General features: G+C 54.9%; 1 protein-coding gene across 1 annotated transcript; it reads right to left on the bottom strand.

Moving 5' to 3' along the window:
* Positions 1-745: 745 nt before the first annotated feature.
* Positions 746-17,070, bottom strand: MRC2 (mannose receptor C type 2). Its single transcript, XM_058857946.1, has 29 exons — positions 16,684-17,070; positions 16,237-16,410; positions 15,882-16,046; positions 15,595-15,708; positions 14,777-14,920; positions 14,072-14,260; positions 13,137-13,291; positions 12,759-12,866; positions 10,348-10,463; positions 10,080-10,228; positions 9,746-9,963; positions 9,386-9,528; positions 8,850-8,952; positions 8,622-8,760; positions 8,347-8,382; positions 7,729-7,889; positions 7,348-7,415; positions 6,970-7,070; positions 6,730-6,872; positions 6,242-6,356; positions 5,998-6,161; positions 5,676-5,784; positions 4,984-5,222; positions 4,729-4,897; positions 4,406-4,555; positions 4,013-4,132; positions 3,348-3,527; positions 2,925-2,951; positions 746-2,040 (listed from the first exon to the last, which is right to left on the bottom strand). Exons 1-29 carry the CDS (start codon positions 16,928-16,930, stop codon positions 1,820-1,822), a joined length of 4,167 nt encoding a protein of 1,388 aa, XP_058713929.1. The 5' UTR covers positions 16,931-17,070; the 3' UTR covers positions 746-1,819.
* Positions 17,071-21,269: the final 4,199 nt, after the last annotated feature.

Genomic DNA, 21,269 nt, shown 5'->3' with positions numbered 1-21,269 from the left:
CCCTGCAGCAGGAATTCCAGCTGCTGGGGATGAGAATGGATTCACATCTAGCTTTTCAGGATCTAGTTCCCACATCAGAAGGGCATGAGGCCATGAACAGATCCAACTGCTCCAAACCAGAAAGGACCTCAGGAAATAAAGGCAGAGAAAGCTGAGAGAGATAAATGGAGCTGGGGCAGGTCCATGTGCTCCAGATTCTTCCTCACCCTGAAATGTCATGGCAGCTTTTGTAGGTTGCCAAAAAGTAAACAAAAACCAGTGGTACCTGGTTCTCCCATCCCACCCCCAACAGTTTTTAAACACTTAATGTCCAGCTTAAGTGAAATCAACAGATTTTAAAATCCACACAGGTGTCAAAAAAAGAGACTTTAAAAAATTTGCTTATTCCTTTTTGCAGCAAAACCAACCTCAATTCAAGCCTCAGAGGCAGAAGGCTAAAGGCAACATCTCTTGTAGGGCTGTGTCATCCCACTTCAGAGGTCCAAGGGGCTCTTTGGATCCCATTCCTAGCTGGGAACCCTCGTCGGGGACCTAACAACTCTCGCTGTCTCCAGGCATCCTTCATCCCAGGGATGCTGATGCATGTAGCTGATGGAGGATGGCTCAGTCCCAGGCACCCCCACTCCTTCCTGCACAGCTCAAAAGCCAGGCAGATTAGTCACACGCTGCCTTCCTCCTCCTCCTCCACCTCCTCCTCTGCTACACCCTACATGGGAAACAGGCAACCACACACACCCCAGCCAGCTGTCTGAAAAAATGTATATATTCAGCACGAACTCAGTACAGTATAGCAACAAAAGCTACCATCATTTCCTTAAAAATCCAACAAACCACCAACTTCAAAACAACCACCAAAACTTCCAAATCCTCCCCACCCTACAGCACTGATCCTTGGCCTTCTGGGCCCAGCACGGAACCAATGACAAGTGACCCCAGCCCCACGCCTGGCAAGGCACAGAGGGGGGCCCTGGATCTCTGGCAGCATCTCCTGCCTCGGCACCCAACTTCTCCTGTGGGGTCTGGGGTGTTGAGGGTGCTCCCACCAGAGGGGCTGGGCCAGCAGTTTGCTGTGGTGCTCTCCTGTGCACAAGAGAGGGGACACACCCACCAAAGAAAATGGGACAAGCTCTGGCTTACAGAACAGAAAAGCTGCCACAGCCTCACTGGGGCTGGGCACAGCCCTAGGAATGTGCCAAGGAGGAGAGGGGGTTTCCGTCGCTGATCCTGGTGGGGTCTATGCTCAGATCGCTGCAACAGTGTCTCTGCTTTCTGCTGGAGGTGGGGAATGAGGCTGAAGAGGGAAGGAGTGGCACAGTGGTGGGGCTGGGAGCTGGCAGGGCCCTTGCTGCTGCACACAGAGGCGAGGTAGATCAACTTTGGAGACCTCTTTGTCCGGGAGGATGTCTTTATGGACACCAGCTCGGTTCCTGGGGGGGGGGGGGGGAAGAGCCTGCTGCAGGGCCCTGAATGCCTGCGCCTGCCTTCTCCCAAGGCAAAGGTGTCTTGGAGCCTGTTCATGCCGCTGGAAAACTCACACTTGTGCAGCAACTTCCCTCAAAACCTTTTAGCCCTGAAACTGCCTCCACAGCTGCTGCAGGCAAAACACTGGCAACTGGGGACACACCCAGAGGTGATGGCAGTGACATGGGGGCAGGAGGGACCCTGGCTCCCTCCTCTTGCCCACCTGGTTGCTCCCCAACCCTTACCCCAGCCCCTCTCCCTGCCCTGCCACCCCTGCCCCGTGCGCCATGGGGATAGCGTGTGTGATGCTCTCTGTCCCCCCCTCCCCAGATCCCCATCCCCAGCGTCTCCTCTGCCATTAGTCTTGCTGCTCGTTCATCTCCATGTCGGACACCAGGATGTTTTTCTCAGCAGATTCGCTGGGGTTGGAAGTGGTGCGACTGTAGCGAGCACCCTCAAAGGCGCCGCGCTCCACGCTCTGTCGGCGCTTGTACAGGAAGAAGATGACCCCCAGCACAGCGCACAGCGCCAGCGTCGACAGCACAACCACTGCAATGGCTGTTGCATTTTCCGGCAGAGCTGCAGGGAGGAAAGGCTGTTGAGAGGCAGACAGATGGGTTCTGTTTCTTCCTCAGCTTGCAGGCGAGGCTGGGACTGGTGGGGCTCCAGCCGGGCCCGTGTTTCTGAGCAGGGTCATTTAATCATAGAATTTCCTGAGTTGGAAGGAACCCACAAAGGCCACCAAGTCCAACTCCTGGACCTGCCCAGGACACCCCAAGAATCCCACCCTGTGCCTTAGAGTGCTGACCAAACACTTCTTGAGCTCTGGCAGTCTTGGGGCTGACCACTGCCCTGGGTAGCCTGTTTCCCCCGTAGTGGGTAAGAGCAGGACTGGAATGAGATTAGCTCACTTGGTTGAGCATGATGCTAATAACACCAAGGTTGTGGATTTGATTCCTGTACAAGTCTTTCACTTAAAGAGTTGAACTCAATGATGCTTCTGGGTGCCTTCCAGCTCAGCATATTCTGTGACTCTTGTGAATCTGCTTTGATTGCTTTGGGGACATCTAGCCCCTGGCAGACCTCCTGCAGTTGGGCAGACTCCCTGGGTCTTTCCTAGTATGTGTGAACATTTGCATATGTATGAATATATGTTTCCCAGCAGATGCCTGGGATGGATCTTTGGGATCCTACCAGCAGCTGTGCTGGCCATCCCCCAGACTGACCAGGCAGTGTGGGCACAGGAAGGAGAGTCTGCAAGTGGCTGGGCAGACACGTACCTTCATGGAAGGATGGCTTCTGCTGCTGGGGAGTCCTAATTCAAGGCCAAAATCACTTGGGAATGGCATTCCCTACCCATGAACCCCATTCCTTTAGTTATTTACACAAGCCAGACTGTGGCACAGGTTCCTAGTCCTGGTTTCCAGGCCCAGTACTGTGCCCACGCTGATGGTGCCACTCACCTGCCCTGGAAAAGCTGCTCTTCTCCACTGCAATTGCAACACAGACAGGTGAGTGCATGATGCCCTCCCATCTTACCACCACCAGCCCCACTGGACCCACACCCTGCACTGCTCCCTGTGCCACACCACACAGGGTAAATAGCTGGGGTGGTCCTCTGGCTCTGCTCCACCACTGTCCCACTGGCCTCATCCTGTCCCAAGGAGCTGACCCAGCCACAAAGACATGCACAGCCCATCACCAAGCCCAAAGAGGACCTGCAGACCCCAACAGCAACCCATACAAGCTTCTGCACTGGAATTATCCAAAATATGTGGTTGGTTCTGCCAGCGTGACAGCCATGTGTCAGCCATGCAGCACCCTGCTCAGAGCCCCAGTACACCCTATATAAGCCCAGAAGCCTTGGGCAGCAAAGGGGGTCCTACCTCGGGGGATCTTGCAAATGACCCCCATAGTTACGTTTGCGCAGGAGCCTAGATGCCACACGCCGTTGCTGCTCTGGATCCAGTAGCAGCTGTTCTGGCTAAGCATGCTGGGCCCCGTGTCATGCTGGCCCCAGTTAGAGTAGTTTACGGCAGTGTTGTCATGCCAAACCAAGGTGCCACCTAGGAAATGTGAAAATTAGGCTTGAGGAGGCTGAAGAGGGCACCCCACTTGTCCCAGTTCAGAAAATACAAGGAGGTATGACAGTGCTCTGGGCAACCTGGTCTAGTGGAAGGTGGCCCTGCCCATGGCAGGGGGTGGGACTGGATGGGCTTTAAGGTCTCTTCCAATCCAAACCATTCTATGATTCTGTGATTCTATGGTGGGGAGGTGTGATGGGGAAGACCAGGGGCTACAATGCACCTTCCTGAATCTTCAGGCTCCGGTGCCTTGGAGAAGGCTTTGGGCTTCCTATCCTACCAAGCCAGAGGAGGACACACACAGTAAGTCCAGCATGGCCTGAGACACTGGTGCACCTGGTCATGCTATGGCATGAGCCCTCCTCAGTGGTACCACCACCAAAGGCTTCCTCTGCTCACCACAGACCTAGTGGGAATTCATGACGGTGCCTGGGGGAGTATCTCAAACCTCATTCTTTCCTTTGTACCTTTGGGGTTGAAGGTCATGCCCAACCAGGCCCCCTTGGCAAAGTCCTCATACGCCTGGAGATGCTCCCACACAAAGACGTTCTCCATCTCATCCTGGATGGACAACACTGTGCCGCCAACTGCAGAGGGAAGACTGTCAAGGAGGAGCCCAGGACTGAAAGGACTGAGTTAGGGAGCAGCAGTACCCAAGAGGACAAAGCTGAGGACTCATCCAAGAACCACATGATGATTGGGGAACCCAAACATGGAATGGCAACAAGATGATGGCTGAAAAAGGCCAGACATGGCCACAGGGACAGTGTGGGCTGCACCTACAAATGTCCTGGGGATCCCACCCTCTTCCATTTCCAAGGATGCATCACCCCACCTTTACCACCCCAGCCCCCTCATACCTTTCTGGCACCTCCTCATGGCATCCTTCTGTCCAAGGGCGATCTCCATGTGGAAGGTGTAGCAGTGGTCCCGGAAGGGGATCCAGGATGAGTCCTCCAGCGATTTGGGGCAGCTGCCACTGTAGCTCCACTTGTGAGTGTGGGGGTGACCTGGGGAGCACATGGTACATTAAAGGTGTGGTGGGGCATAGGATGTTGGGGTCTCACAGCACATTGGGGCACCCAGACCCACAAGGACATGCTGCAGAAGGTCCCTGGTGGGATGCCATCTCCAACCCTTGGTCACACCCCACTCAGACTACCCTAGACCCCCTGGCCAGCACCTGTTTGGAGCTGGCAGATGGCCCCCTGCAGCTTGGTGTCACAGCCAGCTGTGCGCCAGCTCCCATCCATGTCCATGTAGGAGCAGCCAGTGATCTGCTGGGGCTCCCCGTCCTGCCAGTTGGTGTAGATGAGGTTCTCGTCCGTCAGCCATGAGTAGCTCTGGCCTCCCTGGAAGACCACAGGGAGAAGATGCCTGGGGGGCAGCTGCGATCCCTCTGGGAACTGTGCCCTGGGTGCCTGCCCCCTTCCCTCACCTCATCATTGACCAACCCAATCCAGAGTGGAGCTCGAAGGCTGCTGATGGCCTGCGTGAGGAAGGCCTGGCTGTAGGGATTGGGGATGGTGGCCAGGGTGGCATTGAGGGTTTCGCAGAGCAGCAGTGCCTCGTGCCACCTAAGAGGTTTCTGCAGGATGCGGTAAGTGCTGTTGTGGTAAAAAAGGGTGCCAGTAGGAGAAGGGGGGAACGGTGCCTGCCCAGGGCTCAGGGACGGGTCTGGAGGAGCAAAGAGACACGGTCAGAGGGCACAGAGGACATTCCTGCATCGCAGGTGGGTCACCCCCATATCCATCCCTACCCAGGCTGTCCCTGGCAGTATTGTGCTGGTTGCACCTGGCAACATCCTGGTGCAACTGCGGAGGGCAGAGGGACATCCCCAGGGATGACAAGCAGTGACACCCTAGCACCATCTCCACCTGGAAGCTGTCCACCAGATGCAGGTCTCTGTGGGATGCACTGAGCCAAGCTGCTGTGCACAGGTTTGGGGCTGCCCCACAAAAAGCTGGGACCAGGGACCCACCTGCCCAAGTTAAGTCTGTCTTCCCAACTCTCCCCAAGCTAAACCCATTGCCACAAGCTCCTCAGTCCCACCACAGCATGGGGCACCAGGGTGGCCGTGGCACATCCCCAGCCAAGAGAGCTGAGGCTGTTCCCCAGCTACCTTCCTACCTATGCTCCGCTGGCAGACATAGCCATGTTTCTCCTCCAGGCAGCTCCGGTCATCCCAGCGTCCCGTGAAGAGAGGGGGTGAGCCATGCCACACCACAACACAGTTGGTCTGCACAGCCAAGTCACAAGGTCAGCACTGCCCTTAGCACTACTGTCCTACACCACAGTGATCCCCATGCCAGAGACCCCCCACCCTGAAGGGCTGCATCCTGCACTACCCTTGGAGAGACACCCCAGCCCACTAAATCCTTCCTTATCGAAGTCTGGGCCTGATGCTGAGAACTTCCTGAGGGACAGGGGTGCTATGGGGAATCTCCCTCACCGGCTTGTCACGGGGGCTGGAGGAGCTGCAGCCTGAAGGCTCTCCAGGTGCCCAGCTCATGTGCTGCAGTGGCTCCCCCTCCAACCACAGGAACTCCCCCTGGGCATCATGCAGGCCAATCCAGAGGTCAAAAGAGATGTTGGGCAGCATGGATGTGATGAAGGCTGCAAGTGACAGGTGAAACACTGAGGACCACCCCTGGCAGGTAGAACCCTGGTGCGGTGGTGCAGCAGAGGAAACCTACCCTGCTCCAGGGGGCTGGCAATGGTGGCCAGGATGGCGCCCTGGCTCTCACATACTTGCTTTGCCTCTGGCCACTTCACTGTCTCGCCTTTGTTGTGACCATTGAAGCTGAAACACTGCACAGGCAGGGGCACAGGATGGGCCAGGAGATACAGCTGCCCCCAACCCTGAGCCATGCACCCTCCCCACCCAGCCACCCTCTGCAGCCTCATTCTTCCCCAGTGGTCCTTCTCCCCTTCACACCCCCATGCCTGCCACTCCTCAAGCCCTCTGGCCCTCCCACATCTCTCCTGTAAACCTGTGCACACACCTCACCTTCCCCATCCCACAGCACATCACCCAGCATCCCTGTAAATTCATCCCACAGCACTCCCCACAAAATATGCAGGCATCCCTCTCCATCCTGCCATTTTGCAGTCACCCCCTCTTTGCCTCTGCAGGGCTGGTGGAAGACCTGGAAGTAGCCATCCCCTCTCCCTCCAGGAGTACCTTGCTGAGGAAGGGCAGCCAGCCTTGGGGACAGCCCCCACTTGTGGCAGCAGGTACTGGAGAGAGGGATGGCTTCACAGCTGTCCCGTTGCTCCGCTTGCAGATGTAAGGCAGCGCTGTCATGCACTTCTGGTCCCCCCAGTCTTCTGTGGGGAGGGACAGGCTGGGCATGATGCCCCTCTGCACCGGTACTGGTGCCCCAGCCAGAGAGCCCCATGCAGAGCCCTGCCCTGCCCTCACCTCGGCTGGCTGTCATGTACACACACTTCCTGTCCTTGCTGATGGGCCGAGGCTTGCCTGGTGCCCAAGAGACAAAGTTGAGGAGGGAGCCATCAGACCACCTGGAACAGCATCAGGAGGAGCACGAGGCTGAGCAGTGACTTGGTGAATGGGACCACTTGAATGCCCTAACTGGAAGCATGTCCCACCACTGCCCTCTTGAGTGAGGAACTTCCAGCCCAGCACCCCAGGATGAGACCCCTGAGATGCAGTTGCTGAGTCACAGCACTCTGAGAGGTGGGGACAGTAGTTTAAGGACATGCAGGAACATAGTGTGGGAATGTGATGGTGACTGTAGTGTGGGGACATCCAGGGATACAGTGGGTGTCTGTGACTTACCTGAACCTCCCATCGTTCTCATAGGTGTGCAGCCCAATCCACCAGTGCTGCTCCAGACCCCTGGAGAACTGCATGCCCAGAGAGGACATATCAGTGCCTTTCAGGGACCGGGGGGGGGTCTTTGGAGGCAGCTGAGGCTGCCATGGGAATCAGACACCCTTCCCCAGCTTGCAAAAGCAAGGCAAAAAACATCGATTTGATGAGCCCCAACCCACCCCCAGGCATCAGGACCCGCCACCACATAAGTCCATCATGACCCCAGCAAAGCCCAGCGCTCCCAAATATTGTCCCTCCAGAAAAGGGTGGAAGAAGACAAGGAAGAGCAGCCCACAAGGCAGCAGAGCCCACCAGAGCCCTGGGAAATTCCTGTTCCCTTGGTACCTTCTTCAGGTTCTGGCCCAGGAAGTGCAGCTCAGCCTTGCTGTGCACTGACGTCAGCTCAGCTTGGAACCAGCTACAGATGCGCTGTGCCTGAAGCCATGTTGAGTGGTGTTCAAAGAACTTGTATTCGGCCTCCTGGTACTTCACCCATTCTTTGCTGCCTGCAGGCAGGGACTAGTGTCACACTGAGGCTGACACCCTTGGTTCTTGCCTTGGTGCTCTTGGGCTGCTTTCCTTTTGCCCTCTCCTGCAGCAGAGCTGCAGCAGGATGCCTGGGTTCCCCTCCCTCCCACAACCCTGCCCAGGATCCGTCCTTCTCTGAATAACACTGCAGCAGACACCCACTGAAGACCTCAGGTGGTCTATGCCTGACATGAGGTTGAGGTTGAATAGGAAAAGGTTCTTCCCCCAGAGGATGGTCAGGCACTGAACAGGCTCCCCAGGGCAGTAACTATGGCTCCATGGCTGACAGAGCTCAAGGAGCATTTGGACAACACTCTAAGCAATCAGGGTGGGATTGCTGGGGTGCGGGGCCAGGAGCTGGACTCAATGGTCCTTGCGGGTCCTGTCCAATTTAGAATAGCCTGTGACTGTGTCAAAAGGCTGTGGCCAACACACCTTGGGTTGTGATCTCTGGCTCCTTCACATCAGCACCTGGAGAAAGGGCAAGAAGTAGTTGTCGGTGGGGTGCAGACTGGGATGCTTCTCTGCAAACCATACATGGACTACAATGGCAGGATGCCCCTCCTGAATTCCCCCAAAATTGACAGCACCTTTCCCAGTGCCTGATTTAGGAATCACCCTCCCTCCTCCCAAGGATTCCACTACCCCAGAGCCCACACTCCTCCACGTCAGTCATAGCTGATGGGTTTGGGGACCCCTTTGCCAGTTACCTTTGGGCAGTTTGCAGATCCAGTCCAGCTGGGCTTCACACTGCATAGGCATCCACTGCAGGGAGGCCAGATCCAGCACTGCACAGCTCCGGATGTCATCGTCATCATAGTTACTGCGGTCAAAGTTGTGGTAGAAAAACTGGGGGTTGAGAGAGATGGGCAGTGTTGGGCATTTCCACAAGCACCAGATTTGTCCCTCCCACAACCCAAATGCTGCCCCGGACTCACCCCCAGCCCATCGCTCCACCTCCAGCTCAGGTCCCCAGCAGGGTCCCGCCGGTTCAGGCCAATCCAGAACCAGTGCTGCTCGTGAAGCTCTGGTTCTGACTCCCTATGGGGAGCCAAAGTGACAGGTGAGTACATGACCCCCTTCAAACCAGAGGGGTTCATATTTATATACAAATTTATACTCTGAGCCTTTTCTGTTTGTTTTCAAAGCCTGACATCCCCACACACTTGAAGTTAGATACTGGGATAACAGGCATTCTGTGTCAGGGCTGGAGCCACTTTAAACCCAAGCTCCATCCCCAAATTACACTGAACTTCCTGCACATCTCCCACATCAGCCACACCAATTGATGCACCTTCTGTATACCAGTCTGTGTTCACAGAGATCCATCCATCCATCCATCCATCCATCCATCCATCCATCCATCCATCCATCCATCCATCCATCCACATGTGCCAGAGCACCAAGAGGGCTGTGGGCTCATGGCAAGCACACTCTGGAAATGGGATACACACCAATGCCACCAGTCTCTCACCCAAAAATCTTGTTGAGGGTATTGGTGATAAAGTGCTCCTCCTCGTAGCTGCCTAGGCTGAGCAGCTGGGCCCCCAGATCCTGGCAGAATTCCTGCGCAGCGATCCACGTCTTCTTCTCTTGCAGCTTTTCGAAACTGAATATCTGGGAAAGAACCCACAGCATGGATGGGCTCAGCAGCAGAACAGGAGCAGAGCACTGTTCCCACCCACAGGCAGCCACGTCCCAGGGCACAGTGCTGCCATCCAGCCCCATCCAGGGTTGTAGGGTGCCTCTTGCAAGCACCAAAATGTTCCCCTTCATTCCCCTGCACTGGGGAGGCACGTGTATTCCCACACCAACCTATCCAACCCCCCTTCACCTTGTAGCAGTGACGGAGTTTGGGGTCGGTGCTCCATCCTGGGGGACAGGTGGCAGTAATGCTGGGTGTAGGGAAAGGACTGGGCAGTTCAGGATTGACTGGGGTGCCCAAGTTCTGCCGACAGATGTACTTGGCCTTGAAGGTGCTGCAGTTCTTCACCTCCCACAGCCCCATGGAGCTGCCGGTGGCCAAGGCCACGCAGCCGCCCTTGTTGTAACCTGGAGCACTCACAAGAGCAGGGGAGATGCCAGCCTTAGGGTTGGACTGTGCTGGGGGGCAGTACCAGCCCCGCCCTCCATAAAGGGGAAGTCCGCATCCCACCCCCATCCCTTACCGGGCTGGTTGCGGTTCCAGTGAGTGTACATCACCTCATCACCGCTCAGCCAGTGAAAGGCACCTGTCCCATTGATGTCCTGCAGAGCTGTCCAAAAATACTCCCCATCCCAGCCATAGATGAGGCTGCTCACATATGCCTGCTCGAACCTGGAGGGACAGCGAGTGGGCAATGCAGCCTGACCATGATGGTCCAGCCTTTGGAAGTCACTCTCCACCTTGCAGGGCTCGTTTTGGGGCAAACCCACCACCACTGGCATAGCACTGACCTGTTGGTGATGGTAACCAGCGTGGAGCTGTAGTCAGAGCACGTCTTGCGAGCATCGCTGTAGGGGACACGGTCCTCACCCAGCCAAAAGCAAGACGGGCTGTGCCACTTCCAGCCCTGGGGATGGGTGACAGGGAACATCCAGCACTGTCCACCTGGACCTCCTCCGAAGGATAGGAGCAATCCCAGGGCATGAGCAACATCCCAAGTTCCCTACCACTGCCTCTGCCTTCTCCTGGGAGGTTTCCTGCCCCCAGCTACCCCAGCTTGATCCCGCTCAGCTTTGAGCTCTAACAAGCCCCTGGCCTCAGAGGACATGGCTACAGGGAAAGCACCCAGGCAGCGTCAAAGCTGGGAAAACAGCTGTCCCTGCTAGCGTCCATTCCCGGCCGGGGTGCAGGCAGGGGAACACAGTCCTACTCTTTACACTGCAGGGCTGAATCCAAAGCGAGTACCACTGCAGCCAGCTTTAATCTCCTGCCTTGTTGATGTTGGAGTCTCTCTGGGGTTTGAGACACAATAGTGATTGTTTTCTGCCAGAGCAGGGAGCAGGGTGGCCCTGGGGCTGGCAGTGGTGGTGGCAAAGTGGGGAGGGACATGGGGGCTCATCTGCAAGAGGGTACATATATCTTTCACAAGGGTAAAGTGGTTCAGCCATGAAGCCAAGTGGCCCCAGGCTCAGGGACCCCCTGGAAGGGGAAGCATCACTAGGGTTCTACTGCTGGGTCCTCTGGGCATTGGAAAGATAGTGGGGGGCACATGCCAGAGGAAGTGTCATCAGCATAGTGGGGAGGGAAGCAGGAAAGCAGCTTTGGGAAATTAAAACAACAGCAAATCCCACTTTTTCCCCAAAGTTCCTGCTCCTACAGCCTTTCTCCAAAGCTGGCAAATCCAGGCACAGACCCATAAGCTGGGTTCCTCTGAAACAGCATGGATGCAACTGAGCAGCCAAGAAAGGGGTCTGTCCTGGGTCAGTGCAATGTCCCCAGATAGATCCCCAACCAGCACCAGCCTCAGCACTCTTAACACCCTAATAAGAGGGTGCACTTCCACACACTGAGCACCACAGCAAGTCCCTGTTATCCAAAAGAAGCCCAAAACAGGATCCCCAACCCCATCTATTGCCTCCAGCTTCCAATTCCTCGGTGTGCCCTCACATCCCTCTCCTGATCTGCCTTTCCCATTGCCCAAACCTCTATCTTTCATTGCTTCCTTTAAGGCTGTTCCTAACATAAAGGAGATTTTTAAAGGGGAGGAAAAACCAGCAAGGCCACCATGAAAAACCAGCAGAGAGGCTGGAGTGGATAGGACCAAACCCCTGAGCAAGATGTGCTTCCTCTCCACCAGCTTCTGCCTCTGGGTGGCAAAAGTCGTCATTGAGAATGAGTAAGTAGAGGAAGGATGGTTCTTGCTTCATTTGTCCCTTGCATTGGTTCATTTGTCCCTCACAGTTTGTTTGCCAGTGCATGTCTGCTGGGCACCCAGGGTCAGGATAAGACTGTGGCTGGAGAGCCAGGAGGGAGTTAAATCTGCATACAGAGACTCCAGGAGTGCTTTGGGGACACACAGATATGTGGTATCAGAACTTTGCTACCAAATGTCTCATCTCCAGCACCTGCAGACACTGGGGCTCTTCCAGCTATATCTGGCAGCCTGCCAGGCCTAAATCTGGCACTGCATGGCAGCCTTCCTAGCTGCTGTACTCCCCCAAGCTCTGGCAGAGCCAAGCAGCTGCTGGAAATGGGGCAAGGATACAGGAAGAGCCCAGCAGCACCTCTGGGAGCTGGCCTGAAGCAGCTGCTTGCTAGCCAGGTTCCAAGCACACTGACCGGCTCTGAAAGGCTGGGAGAGGTTGAAGAGCCACAGTGCTGCCAGACTCAGTGCTTGGAGGCTTTGCAGAGAACCACAAAAGCCACTTCCCAGCAAGCGTGGGAACAGGGTGGCTTGAGCCCCATGTGGCAGCTGGGGAAACTGAGGCAGGGAATGGGCTGAGTGAGAATCCGCTGGTTTGGTGTCCCCAGAATGCTTATGCCCTGCCCAGAGGAGGCAACCTGCCATCATGTCAAAGCATAGGGCTGGCAGCCACCTCCATCCTGCCAGGCTCCCACGTGCTCCTGTATTTTCGCACAAAGAGAGGTAAGGGGGGAAAAATGAACATCCCTGCTGGTAGCCAAAGCTGCCTGATAGGATCTTGGACAATGTGCACGAACATATGTGCTCTGTGTCCCAATTTCTTCCCATTGACTCCTCCACCATGGCAGTGAGGGGCTCAGCAGCTCTCAGGCATAGACCAGCTGCTCTGGGTGCTGCTCATTGGAGCTCCCCAAAATGGTTTCAAGGAAAGGTGAAGCCTCGAGCACCATGCAGAGACGTGGAGCAGCCAGAGCCACTGCCACCCCAGGTGCCCCTCACCTTTCGGCATCCATGGTCTTCCTCCTCCTTCTCCTGGCTCACCCGACCAGGCTTTTTGCAGATGGATGGCAGGGTCTGGTTGCAGGGGCTGTCATTCCACCTCCCTTCCTGCAGGGTGGGAGGAGGAGTGGCAATGAGCCTGTCTGACAGCGTGGGGAATGTCCCCACTCCTATCTTAGGTGCAAAGACTTTCCTTCCCTACACCAAATCCCCAAGGATGATGAGATGGATTCCTCCCATCCCAACGACTCAGATGAACTAGGCTGAACCCAACTGGAGACACTCCCAAGGAATGCCTTCTTCAACAATGAGGATACTGTGGTGCTCCCTGTAGAGGTGCAGGATAACCCCCCCATCCCATCCCATCCAGGTTCTCACTGGTCCCCAGATGGTCACACAGTCCTCCAGGCTGTCACGGAAGTTGTTGGGCTCGAAGGGGTGCCAGTATGTGAACCTCACAGGTGTCCCATCTGACCACTCGAAGTTCATCTGCAGTTTCAGGTCATTAAGGCCAATCCAGAGCTCCTCCACATCTGTCAGGACAGAAAGGGAGGGAGTAAAATTCACTCCTCCTGGCTGACCCTGTGCAGAACCTCCCGGTGACCTCAGCCCTCATGAGAGTCAGAGACTGGTCTCTGCACATCATCTGCCAAAACCCACTCAGGGCTCAGCCCTGACCTCCTTGTGTCAGTGGGCGGGAGAGGACCGAACAGGACAGGACAGAACAGGTCAGGTCGGGGCAGGTCCTGTCTGCAAAGGATGGACTCCCAGGGTGGGAAATACAAGGACATGCATCCCCAGAGTGGGAAACACAGGGACATCTGCCTGCAGCTTTCAGAGTGGGGCTAGCAGTATGGGAGTAAAAGCCTACAGGTTCAGGACCAGTGAACTAATAGTTTTCAAGCATTCCTTTCCAGCACATCCCAGTCTGCTCCCAGCCTAGGGGCAGAAGTACTTCCTCTCCTTCCTCCAGTCTCCTATACCTCCTTGCTGGCCTCCTCCAGCAAGTCCAGCAGGAATTTTTCTCCCATCTTTTCCTACATTAACCAGCTGAGAATAGCACCATTCCCAGCTGCAGCTATGTAGTTTTGACTCAGCACACTGTAGGCTGCAGGAACAGCTTTTACATTTGTTGGATGGAGGATGCACCAAGATTATGGGCTCCTCCAAGGAACACAGCAACTCCCAGCCTGGGACCTCCGCTCCCTGCACAACCACAAAGTCAGCTCTGCAGCCTCCAGTACATCCAGGGACTTTTCCATGAACCCCATAAGACAGGAATGGGGCTGCTGGCACAGCAAGATCCTCCTTACCTTGCTTGATCTCCTTGGTGACAAATTCCAGCTCAGAGAAGGTGTGGATGCTGACCAGATCACCCCCGCTCCGCAGGCAGGTCTTCTTTGCCTCCTGCCAGCTCTTCTTCTCTCCTACCAGCCGGTAGCAGTTGGACTGGAAGGGCTGCCAGCTGGGCTCGCAGTCCACCTTCACCTCTGACCACGAGTCTGGCAGAACACAAGGTAGCCTGAGGGCTCCTGCCCAGCTATCCAGCCCTCTCCTTGGCAGGGAAAGGACCAGAGTCCTGTGGGTCCTCAGCAGACCAAGCCAAAGCCACACTGGGAAAGCCACGGCCAAAATATAACAAGCAGTGCAAGGTGGGGGAATGGTGGCTTCTGAGCTCCAGGGACAAAAAAAAAAAATCCCTTCTGACTGCAGAGAAATGAGGGCAGGGCAGAGCAGAGAGCATCCCCTCCTCTGGGGACCACAGGGACCTGTTGCTCTCCATCCCTCCCTTATCACCACACCTGGAATGGCACCAAGCACTTCTTGGAAATGTTCCTTGGGGATGACTTTTCCTAAATCTAGGGAGCTCAAGCCCTGCTCTGCACACCTAGGACACCAGCAAGCTGAGAACACAATGGGCACCTGTCAGGCAGCATTCCCTGACCATGCTGGAGTGGGAGCATGCCTAGATGGGTTACAGAGCTGCCCATTCCCAATTCTGGTCATCCCCTGCTCACCTGTCAGGAAGGGGTCAGCCGTGGCATTGGGCTTCTTCTTGCAGACGTAGGGGAGGGCGATGCCACAGTCACGGTTCTGCCATCCCCCAGATGATTCGGTGCGAATCACCCCGCAGTTCTCCTCACTGGGGTTGTCAGGCTGGTCTGGAGAGTGGGATAAGGAGGGAACAGGCTACTGAGGAGCCAGGGAAGAGCCATCAATGCAGCTCTCCCTGTTTCAACACCAGTAAAACCCCTTTAATTTTGTTATTTTGCATGAAGAAGACATGGCTCCAACACGTCCAGAATTATTTATACTGCCTCAATGCATCAGAACCTAAAGGTCACTGTTTTACCTGGAAATGTTGATAGCAGTCAGGGGGTCAAAGTACCAGACCTGAACTGCTCCCATCCATCTGTCCTCAAACCTCCTTTGAGGATATAACTACATTCCCCCAAGTGCAAGGCATGACCAGTGGGCCCTCTTCCCTCTAAGTACCAGGGTTAGGGATGGGTGTCTGCAGCTGGGGACCATTCCTCAGCCACATTCCAGCAATAAGCAGGGATGCAGCAACCCACCAAACAAGGAATGCCAACCCAGGTTATCCACAGGGTCAACAAGTGTTTGCAGAGGACCAATTCCCCCTTAGCACCCTGTATCCCTGCTCTAGCTCCACAGGTGTCCCAGGCTGTTACACAGGCCCCTGGGGCTCTCTGTCCCCATGCAGCAGGGGGATACCCTGCAGCAGCCCAAACCACCTCCCCTGCCATGGGGCCATCTCTAGTGGTCACAGAGTGTTCCTCAGGCCCCATCACCACCACAACTTCCCCTGTCTCACCACTCTCCCAGTTGAGGTACTTGAGGGGTGAGTTGTCTGACCACTGCCAGCCTCCATTGATGTCCAGGTCATTCAGCCCAATCCATAGCGTGGAGCTGTATCCAGTCAACAGACCTGGAGCCAACACAGCCAGAGGGGTAGAATCAGTCCCCCTAGCCCAGCTCAGTCCCCAGCTTGTCACCCCTCCAAACCTGGGGCAGGCAGAGCAAACTGGCAGTGGCAATGCCCACAGTGCCATCAGCTCTGCCCCACATGAGGAGTGCACAGCCAGGCTGTGAGAATCTCACCATTGATGTAGGTCTGCTCATGGATCTCTGTGATGCTCAGCAGGTTAGCGCCTTGCTGCTCACAGCTGTTCCAGGCTTCCCGCCACGACAGTGTTGACTGGAAGTTGAACTGGTAGCAGCTGTTTGTGAGGTGGTCCTTGTCCCAGAAGGTCTCACAGTCATTGCCTGTGGGGATGAGCATGGTGAGCACCCAACACCAGACACAAAAACCCCTCCCAATTACCACCCAGTAAATGCCAGTAACTTGCTGCTCTGGCAGCACTGCTTGCAGGGGGAAGGGAGAAGCCTGGAAGTCCCCAAGAGGGATTGGCATGGAGTTTTTGCTTTTTCCCATGGGATGTGTCCCCCTACTTACTCTTTATGGGGCAGAAGCCCCACCGCTCATCCTTGCCATAGTCCTGGGTGGTGGCACACCAGAGGTGCCCATCCTCCCGCCCCGTGCTGGTGCACTCGTGAAACCACTGGTTGTCATACTTGAAGGGGATGGTGCAGGGCTTCCCATGTGAATTGCCCTGGATGGTGTAAATCTCTGAGAGAAAAGAGGAGCCCTTGCTTGAGGATACGTCTATGGGGGCTGGAGGGAGATTTGGGGTGAAGGGTGCGGGTTGGCCCAGTGTAGGTGGTTATGGGGTGCTGTCATAGGGTGACAGGTGCCCAGAGGTTTCCCACTCCCCATCGCCCTGATCCTGCCTGGGACTGAGCTTCCCAGGCAGGACCCAATTGCTGTAGCACCACAGCCTCAGCTCATGTTTTGGGGCTGGTCTGGGATACAGGATAACAATAATGCCCAAGGAAGCATTACCAGAGTAGGGCATGGAGCACAGATCCTCCTCGGTGCCATATGTCCTCCACTGTGAGCCATGCACCTGATCCCCCCTGTCCAGGGAAGAATTGCCCAAGTGGGCACCTAGATGCTGTGAGAGCTGCTCCCCAAGCCCACGGCAGCTCCAGCGCATGTTGACTGACTCGCGGTCGCACTCATAGGTAGCCAAGAGGTGCAACCCCGCCGTGGTGTTGGCCCCATGCCATGACACCCCCAGGCACTGCATGGCCCCTACACTGAAGAGGCGATTTCGGGAGACCCATTTCCACTGCTGGGCTGGGGCACTGGCGTTGCAGCCCTTGGCCAGTCGCACCAGCGAGTCCTTGGTCTCCAGGCAGTCCTGTGTGCCAGTGTTGTAGATAAGAAAAACTTTGGAGTCTGGGGAGAGAACAAATGGAAAGGGTAAAAGCATCACTGGGGATTCTATGTACCATGCATGGTCCTGAGCCCTGACAGAACATCCTGGCTCTGTGCAAAACAAGTTTTGGCAAGCATCCCTGAGCACAGCACCTGGGATGCTGGGGACCACCACTTCCCTTCAGCACTGACTCAGGGTTTGCCCCAGCGCCCATCCCCAGTGGTGGGCTCTGGGCAGAGTAGCATGGGTGGGTGTCTGTATCCAGCATGGCATCACCAAGGATGGCTTGGAACCAGCACAAAGTGCTCACCCTCTCTAACTGCAACATTTGAGCTGTTCAAGACTGACCTCCCATGGGCAGCGCTTGGCTGCAGCATTCCCAGGCATTGCAATGATGCCAGCGCTAGAGAAGCCAGTGGCTTTGGCTCCAGCCATCTGCTCCAGGTGGAGAAAAACAGAGCAGGGAAACAGCACATCCGTCACTACTATGTGCATTTGGGGACCTGCTAAAAACTGCAGAGCAAACAGGAACTGCTGGGGAAGGTCTCCCAACATGTGAAGGAAAATGCCTGCACAGCCCCAGCCCCAGCAAATACAAAATGTCATGTCAGGACCCTTTGGAAGCCCGGGAACTGGGAGATGGAAGCAAAGTAAGGAGAATCATTACCAGCAGACAGAGGTACAACCAGTTGAAGGAAGACAGGCCCAGATCAATCCCAAATCCACACATGTTCCACAATCCTGCCTGCTGCCACGGGCCAGACATGCATCCCCAAGGAAATTCCCTAACCCCCAGCATCACTGGGGCCACCCCACCCTATGACTTTATCCCAAAACCTGTATAAACCAGTAAATCCCAGAACCCAGAAATTATGCTGGGACATGCTGCTCCAGTTGATGTGTCATGTTTAAAAGACACTTTATTTCTTCAAATGAATGTTTCTGAGCTGAAAAGCTACCTCAGGGCTTCTCACTGTCTCTTTTTGCCCCAACAGCCCAGCAAGAATCTTCCCAAAGCACCACATCAACACCATCTGATGTTCTTTTTTTGTTACAGAACCTCCCATTTTTTCCACCACAAACATTCACCAGAAGTCCAAGTGAACTCACAGACCCCACTATATTTGGCTTTGGTTTGCTTTGGTTTTTTTGCCATTGTATGAATGTTTTGGGCTGAAAAGGTTTTCATTTCCTACTTCTCCTTTCCTACTTTCCTCACCCTGCCCCAGCTCTGTTGTTACAGGCAGCTCTGGCACATTCAAGCAACAAACATCTTGGCTCACAGAACTTCTCTGCCCTATGCATGAAAGAGAAAAAGAAGTGGAGGAAGACAGACATTCCCATTTCTTCTGGGAGTTCTAGCATTGACCTAGTTCTGGGACAGAAATTATATCAGAGGCCCCTTCCCCAGCCCAGATGACATTTATTTCATGATGTCAAATAAACAAAAGTGAAGCCTGTTTGCGGGGCTTTATTTAATTTAAGGGAAACATTTCATTTCACTGAAAGTATTTTAAAAACCATGTCAAGTGAGAAAATAAGCAAAAAATCTAGATAGGGCTGATTCTGGCTGGCTGAAGCTCAGGTTCCTTAAGCTGATGCTGGTGTTTCTCCAGTTGGAACTGGCCTGATCCCGACATGGACAGTGGGAAACCAGCTCATCCTCCACCAAACACCTTCTCCCCATGTCAGCACCACCCATGCCACACCCAGCCCATTGCTCTCCCCCTCCTGCCTACAGTGAGGACAGTGCAGCCCCTCCAGCACCAGATATATGGGGGTCTTTAAGCAGGTTTGGGCTGTGTAGCTGTATGTAGCTGTGACCCACTGGAGCAAGATGAGGCCTCCCAGGGGCACAACCTGATGCCAGAGTGGCTCCTCTGCAAGGAGCCAAACACCAGCGCTTCGCTCCTTAGAAGAGAAAAAGCTGCTCTACCATGAGCATCACCACAGGGAGCATCAGCCAACAGGACACCCTTCACTGTTACCTGTGAACCCTGTTTTGCAAGAAAAAATTAAAATCAGGTTGGAGAAGACCAGGAGTAGCTCAGGAATCGGTGCCAGGGTGCTCAGTGCCATGCTGGGGCTGGCAGCACCACACTCACCAGTGGCCCTGCAGTGGCACCATGTTCAAGGAAGCCATCCAGACTGGAGGGGGCAGGCCCAGGGCCAGAGAAGTACAAAATACCATTTTATTCTAAAAACAGAAGAGCTGGAGGTAGGAAATTATAGGCTATGTGATTTGGACAGCCCCTGCATGCTGCAAGCAGCTCAGTCCCTTGGCTTGAAGAAGGCAGGAGAGGCCACGCATTGTGTGTCCCCAGAGTCAGCTGGGCCATGGAGGAATGGGAAAGCTCCAGCACCAGCTCAGCCCTGCCACCCCCCCAGTTCTTCCAGCAAAACTGCTGTGCAAAACTGCTCGCTGTGCACTGCTGGGAAGGAGCTGGGGGGTGACCTGCATGAGCTCAACACAAGGCAGCAAAGCTGTGCTTCACCAAAAATACACTTTTCTTTCCCTTATTTCTATGGAATTGGGGATTAACTGGGTCCATGACATTGGCTGTGATGCTTGGATAGGCTCCTGGGCACTGAAAGGAGCATTCAGTATTCCTGACCCCAGGATAGATGTGGAGTTGGGAGGGGGGGAAACAAGTTTGGATCAATGAATCCCTTTTCCCAAGCTGGTATTCCACAGAGCAAACCAAATCCTCGCAGGAGGCTGCTCTAGAGGAGTATCCCAGAGGGACTGGAAATGTCCCCATCCTTTCCAGGGCCTGCTCTCCTGCATTGCCCTCAGTAGCCATGGCACAGCTATGGCTGACTCCTTTCAGAGATGTTCCTCAGGTTTTGGTACCCACCTATGGACCTGAAATCACACAGGCAGAGCTTTCCAATCACCCCCCAGTTATGGAAACCCACCCACAGATCCTTCCCAAAGAGGAGCTGTCCTCTGGCACAGGACAAAGAGCACTGGAAAACTCAATCCTGCTGGATGCTCTGCCTGGAATCACCAAAATTAAACCAGGGCTGGGATTAGCATGCTCTGTTTCTCCCTCCTGCATCCTCCCACTTTTGAGCAGGGTCAGCTCTGACCCAACACATCCTGGTCCTCCTCCTCCTCTGTGGAGGACTTGTGAAATCAAAGCAAAATCCCATACACTTCCATCAAGGATTGTGTCTTGTCCCAGCCATGCAGCCACTGGGATGCTGCCTTCAGCCTACTGGTGGGATCACAGAAAGTAGCTGGTAGTACAAGGTGGTGTGATGGTGGGCACGGAAGGAGCTAGGACTGAAAGCAGGACACTGTCTCTGCCAGCAGAAACACTCTCCTCTCCCACTTGGGAAATACTGGGCTGCTCATGCCCAAGCAGCGTGGGAGAAATTTGCCTTGGCACTGGTGATTGAACACTGCAGGGATGGAGAAGCTGCCATCTTTTGAGGCTTGAGCTTTTGAGCTCAAGGGAGCTTTTACACCCTGTGCTGGCTCCAGGTTCTTTTTCTTAATCAAAAAAAGCAAGTTTTTGGCCAGCAGAAAGCCTGAACTGAAGGAACTAAACTCAACCCTTCCCACAACAGCTTTACCACCCCCAAGCAAATATGGAAAGCTTCATAACCAGCAATTTTGGGGACTGTTGGCAGCACCAGATGAGAGAGGCCACAGGGACAGTAGACAGAGAAAGCCCTGCAGCACAATATGGATGGGCATCCTTCACACCTTCCCACCCCAAGCACACTTCAGCTCAGCCACCCACAACAGACACCCAGAGCATCCCTGCTCCATTGGATTTGTCACCCTCCCATCACCATCAACAAATGCAGGAAGCAAATTCAAGAAAGGACTGAAGCACAGCTGGACCCCAGTCCCAGTTATCCTGGACTGGGGCAACTCCAGGGCTCTGGCTGCAAATGCAAATGGCTGAAAGCAAATGCCGTCCCCAGCAGGTCAGCACTGTGAGGCTCTGTTACCAGATCCCTGCCAGCCCCTGCCACCTCCTTAGCTCCTCTGTGAGGGTGATTATGGCACCATGTGATGCCAGAGCCCCTTGCAAACCTCTGGAACTCAACCCGTGTCCTGCAGCTGCCCTAGCAGAAGTGCTCCCCGCCCTTGTTCTCACTCAAGGTTTCCCTTCATGTGGGATGTCCCAAAAAACACAGCTCCAAGTTGCTTGTGCAGGAGGGTGAGCAGCCCTGGGGCCACAGGGATGAT

Source organism: Poecile atricapillus, chromosome 27, assembly GCF_030490865.1.
Source record: "Poecile atricapillus isolate bPoeAtr1 chromosome 27, bPoeAtr1.hap1, whole genome shotgun sequence".
Taxonomy (NCBI): domain Eukaryota; kingdom Metazoa; phylum Chordata; class Aves; order Passeriformes; family Paridae; genus Poecile; species Poecile atricapillus.
This window is presented reverse-complemented; position numbering and strand designations above follow the sequence as displayed.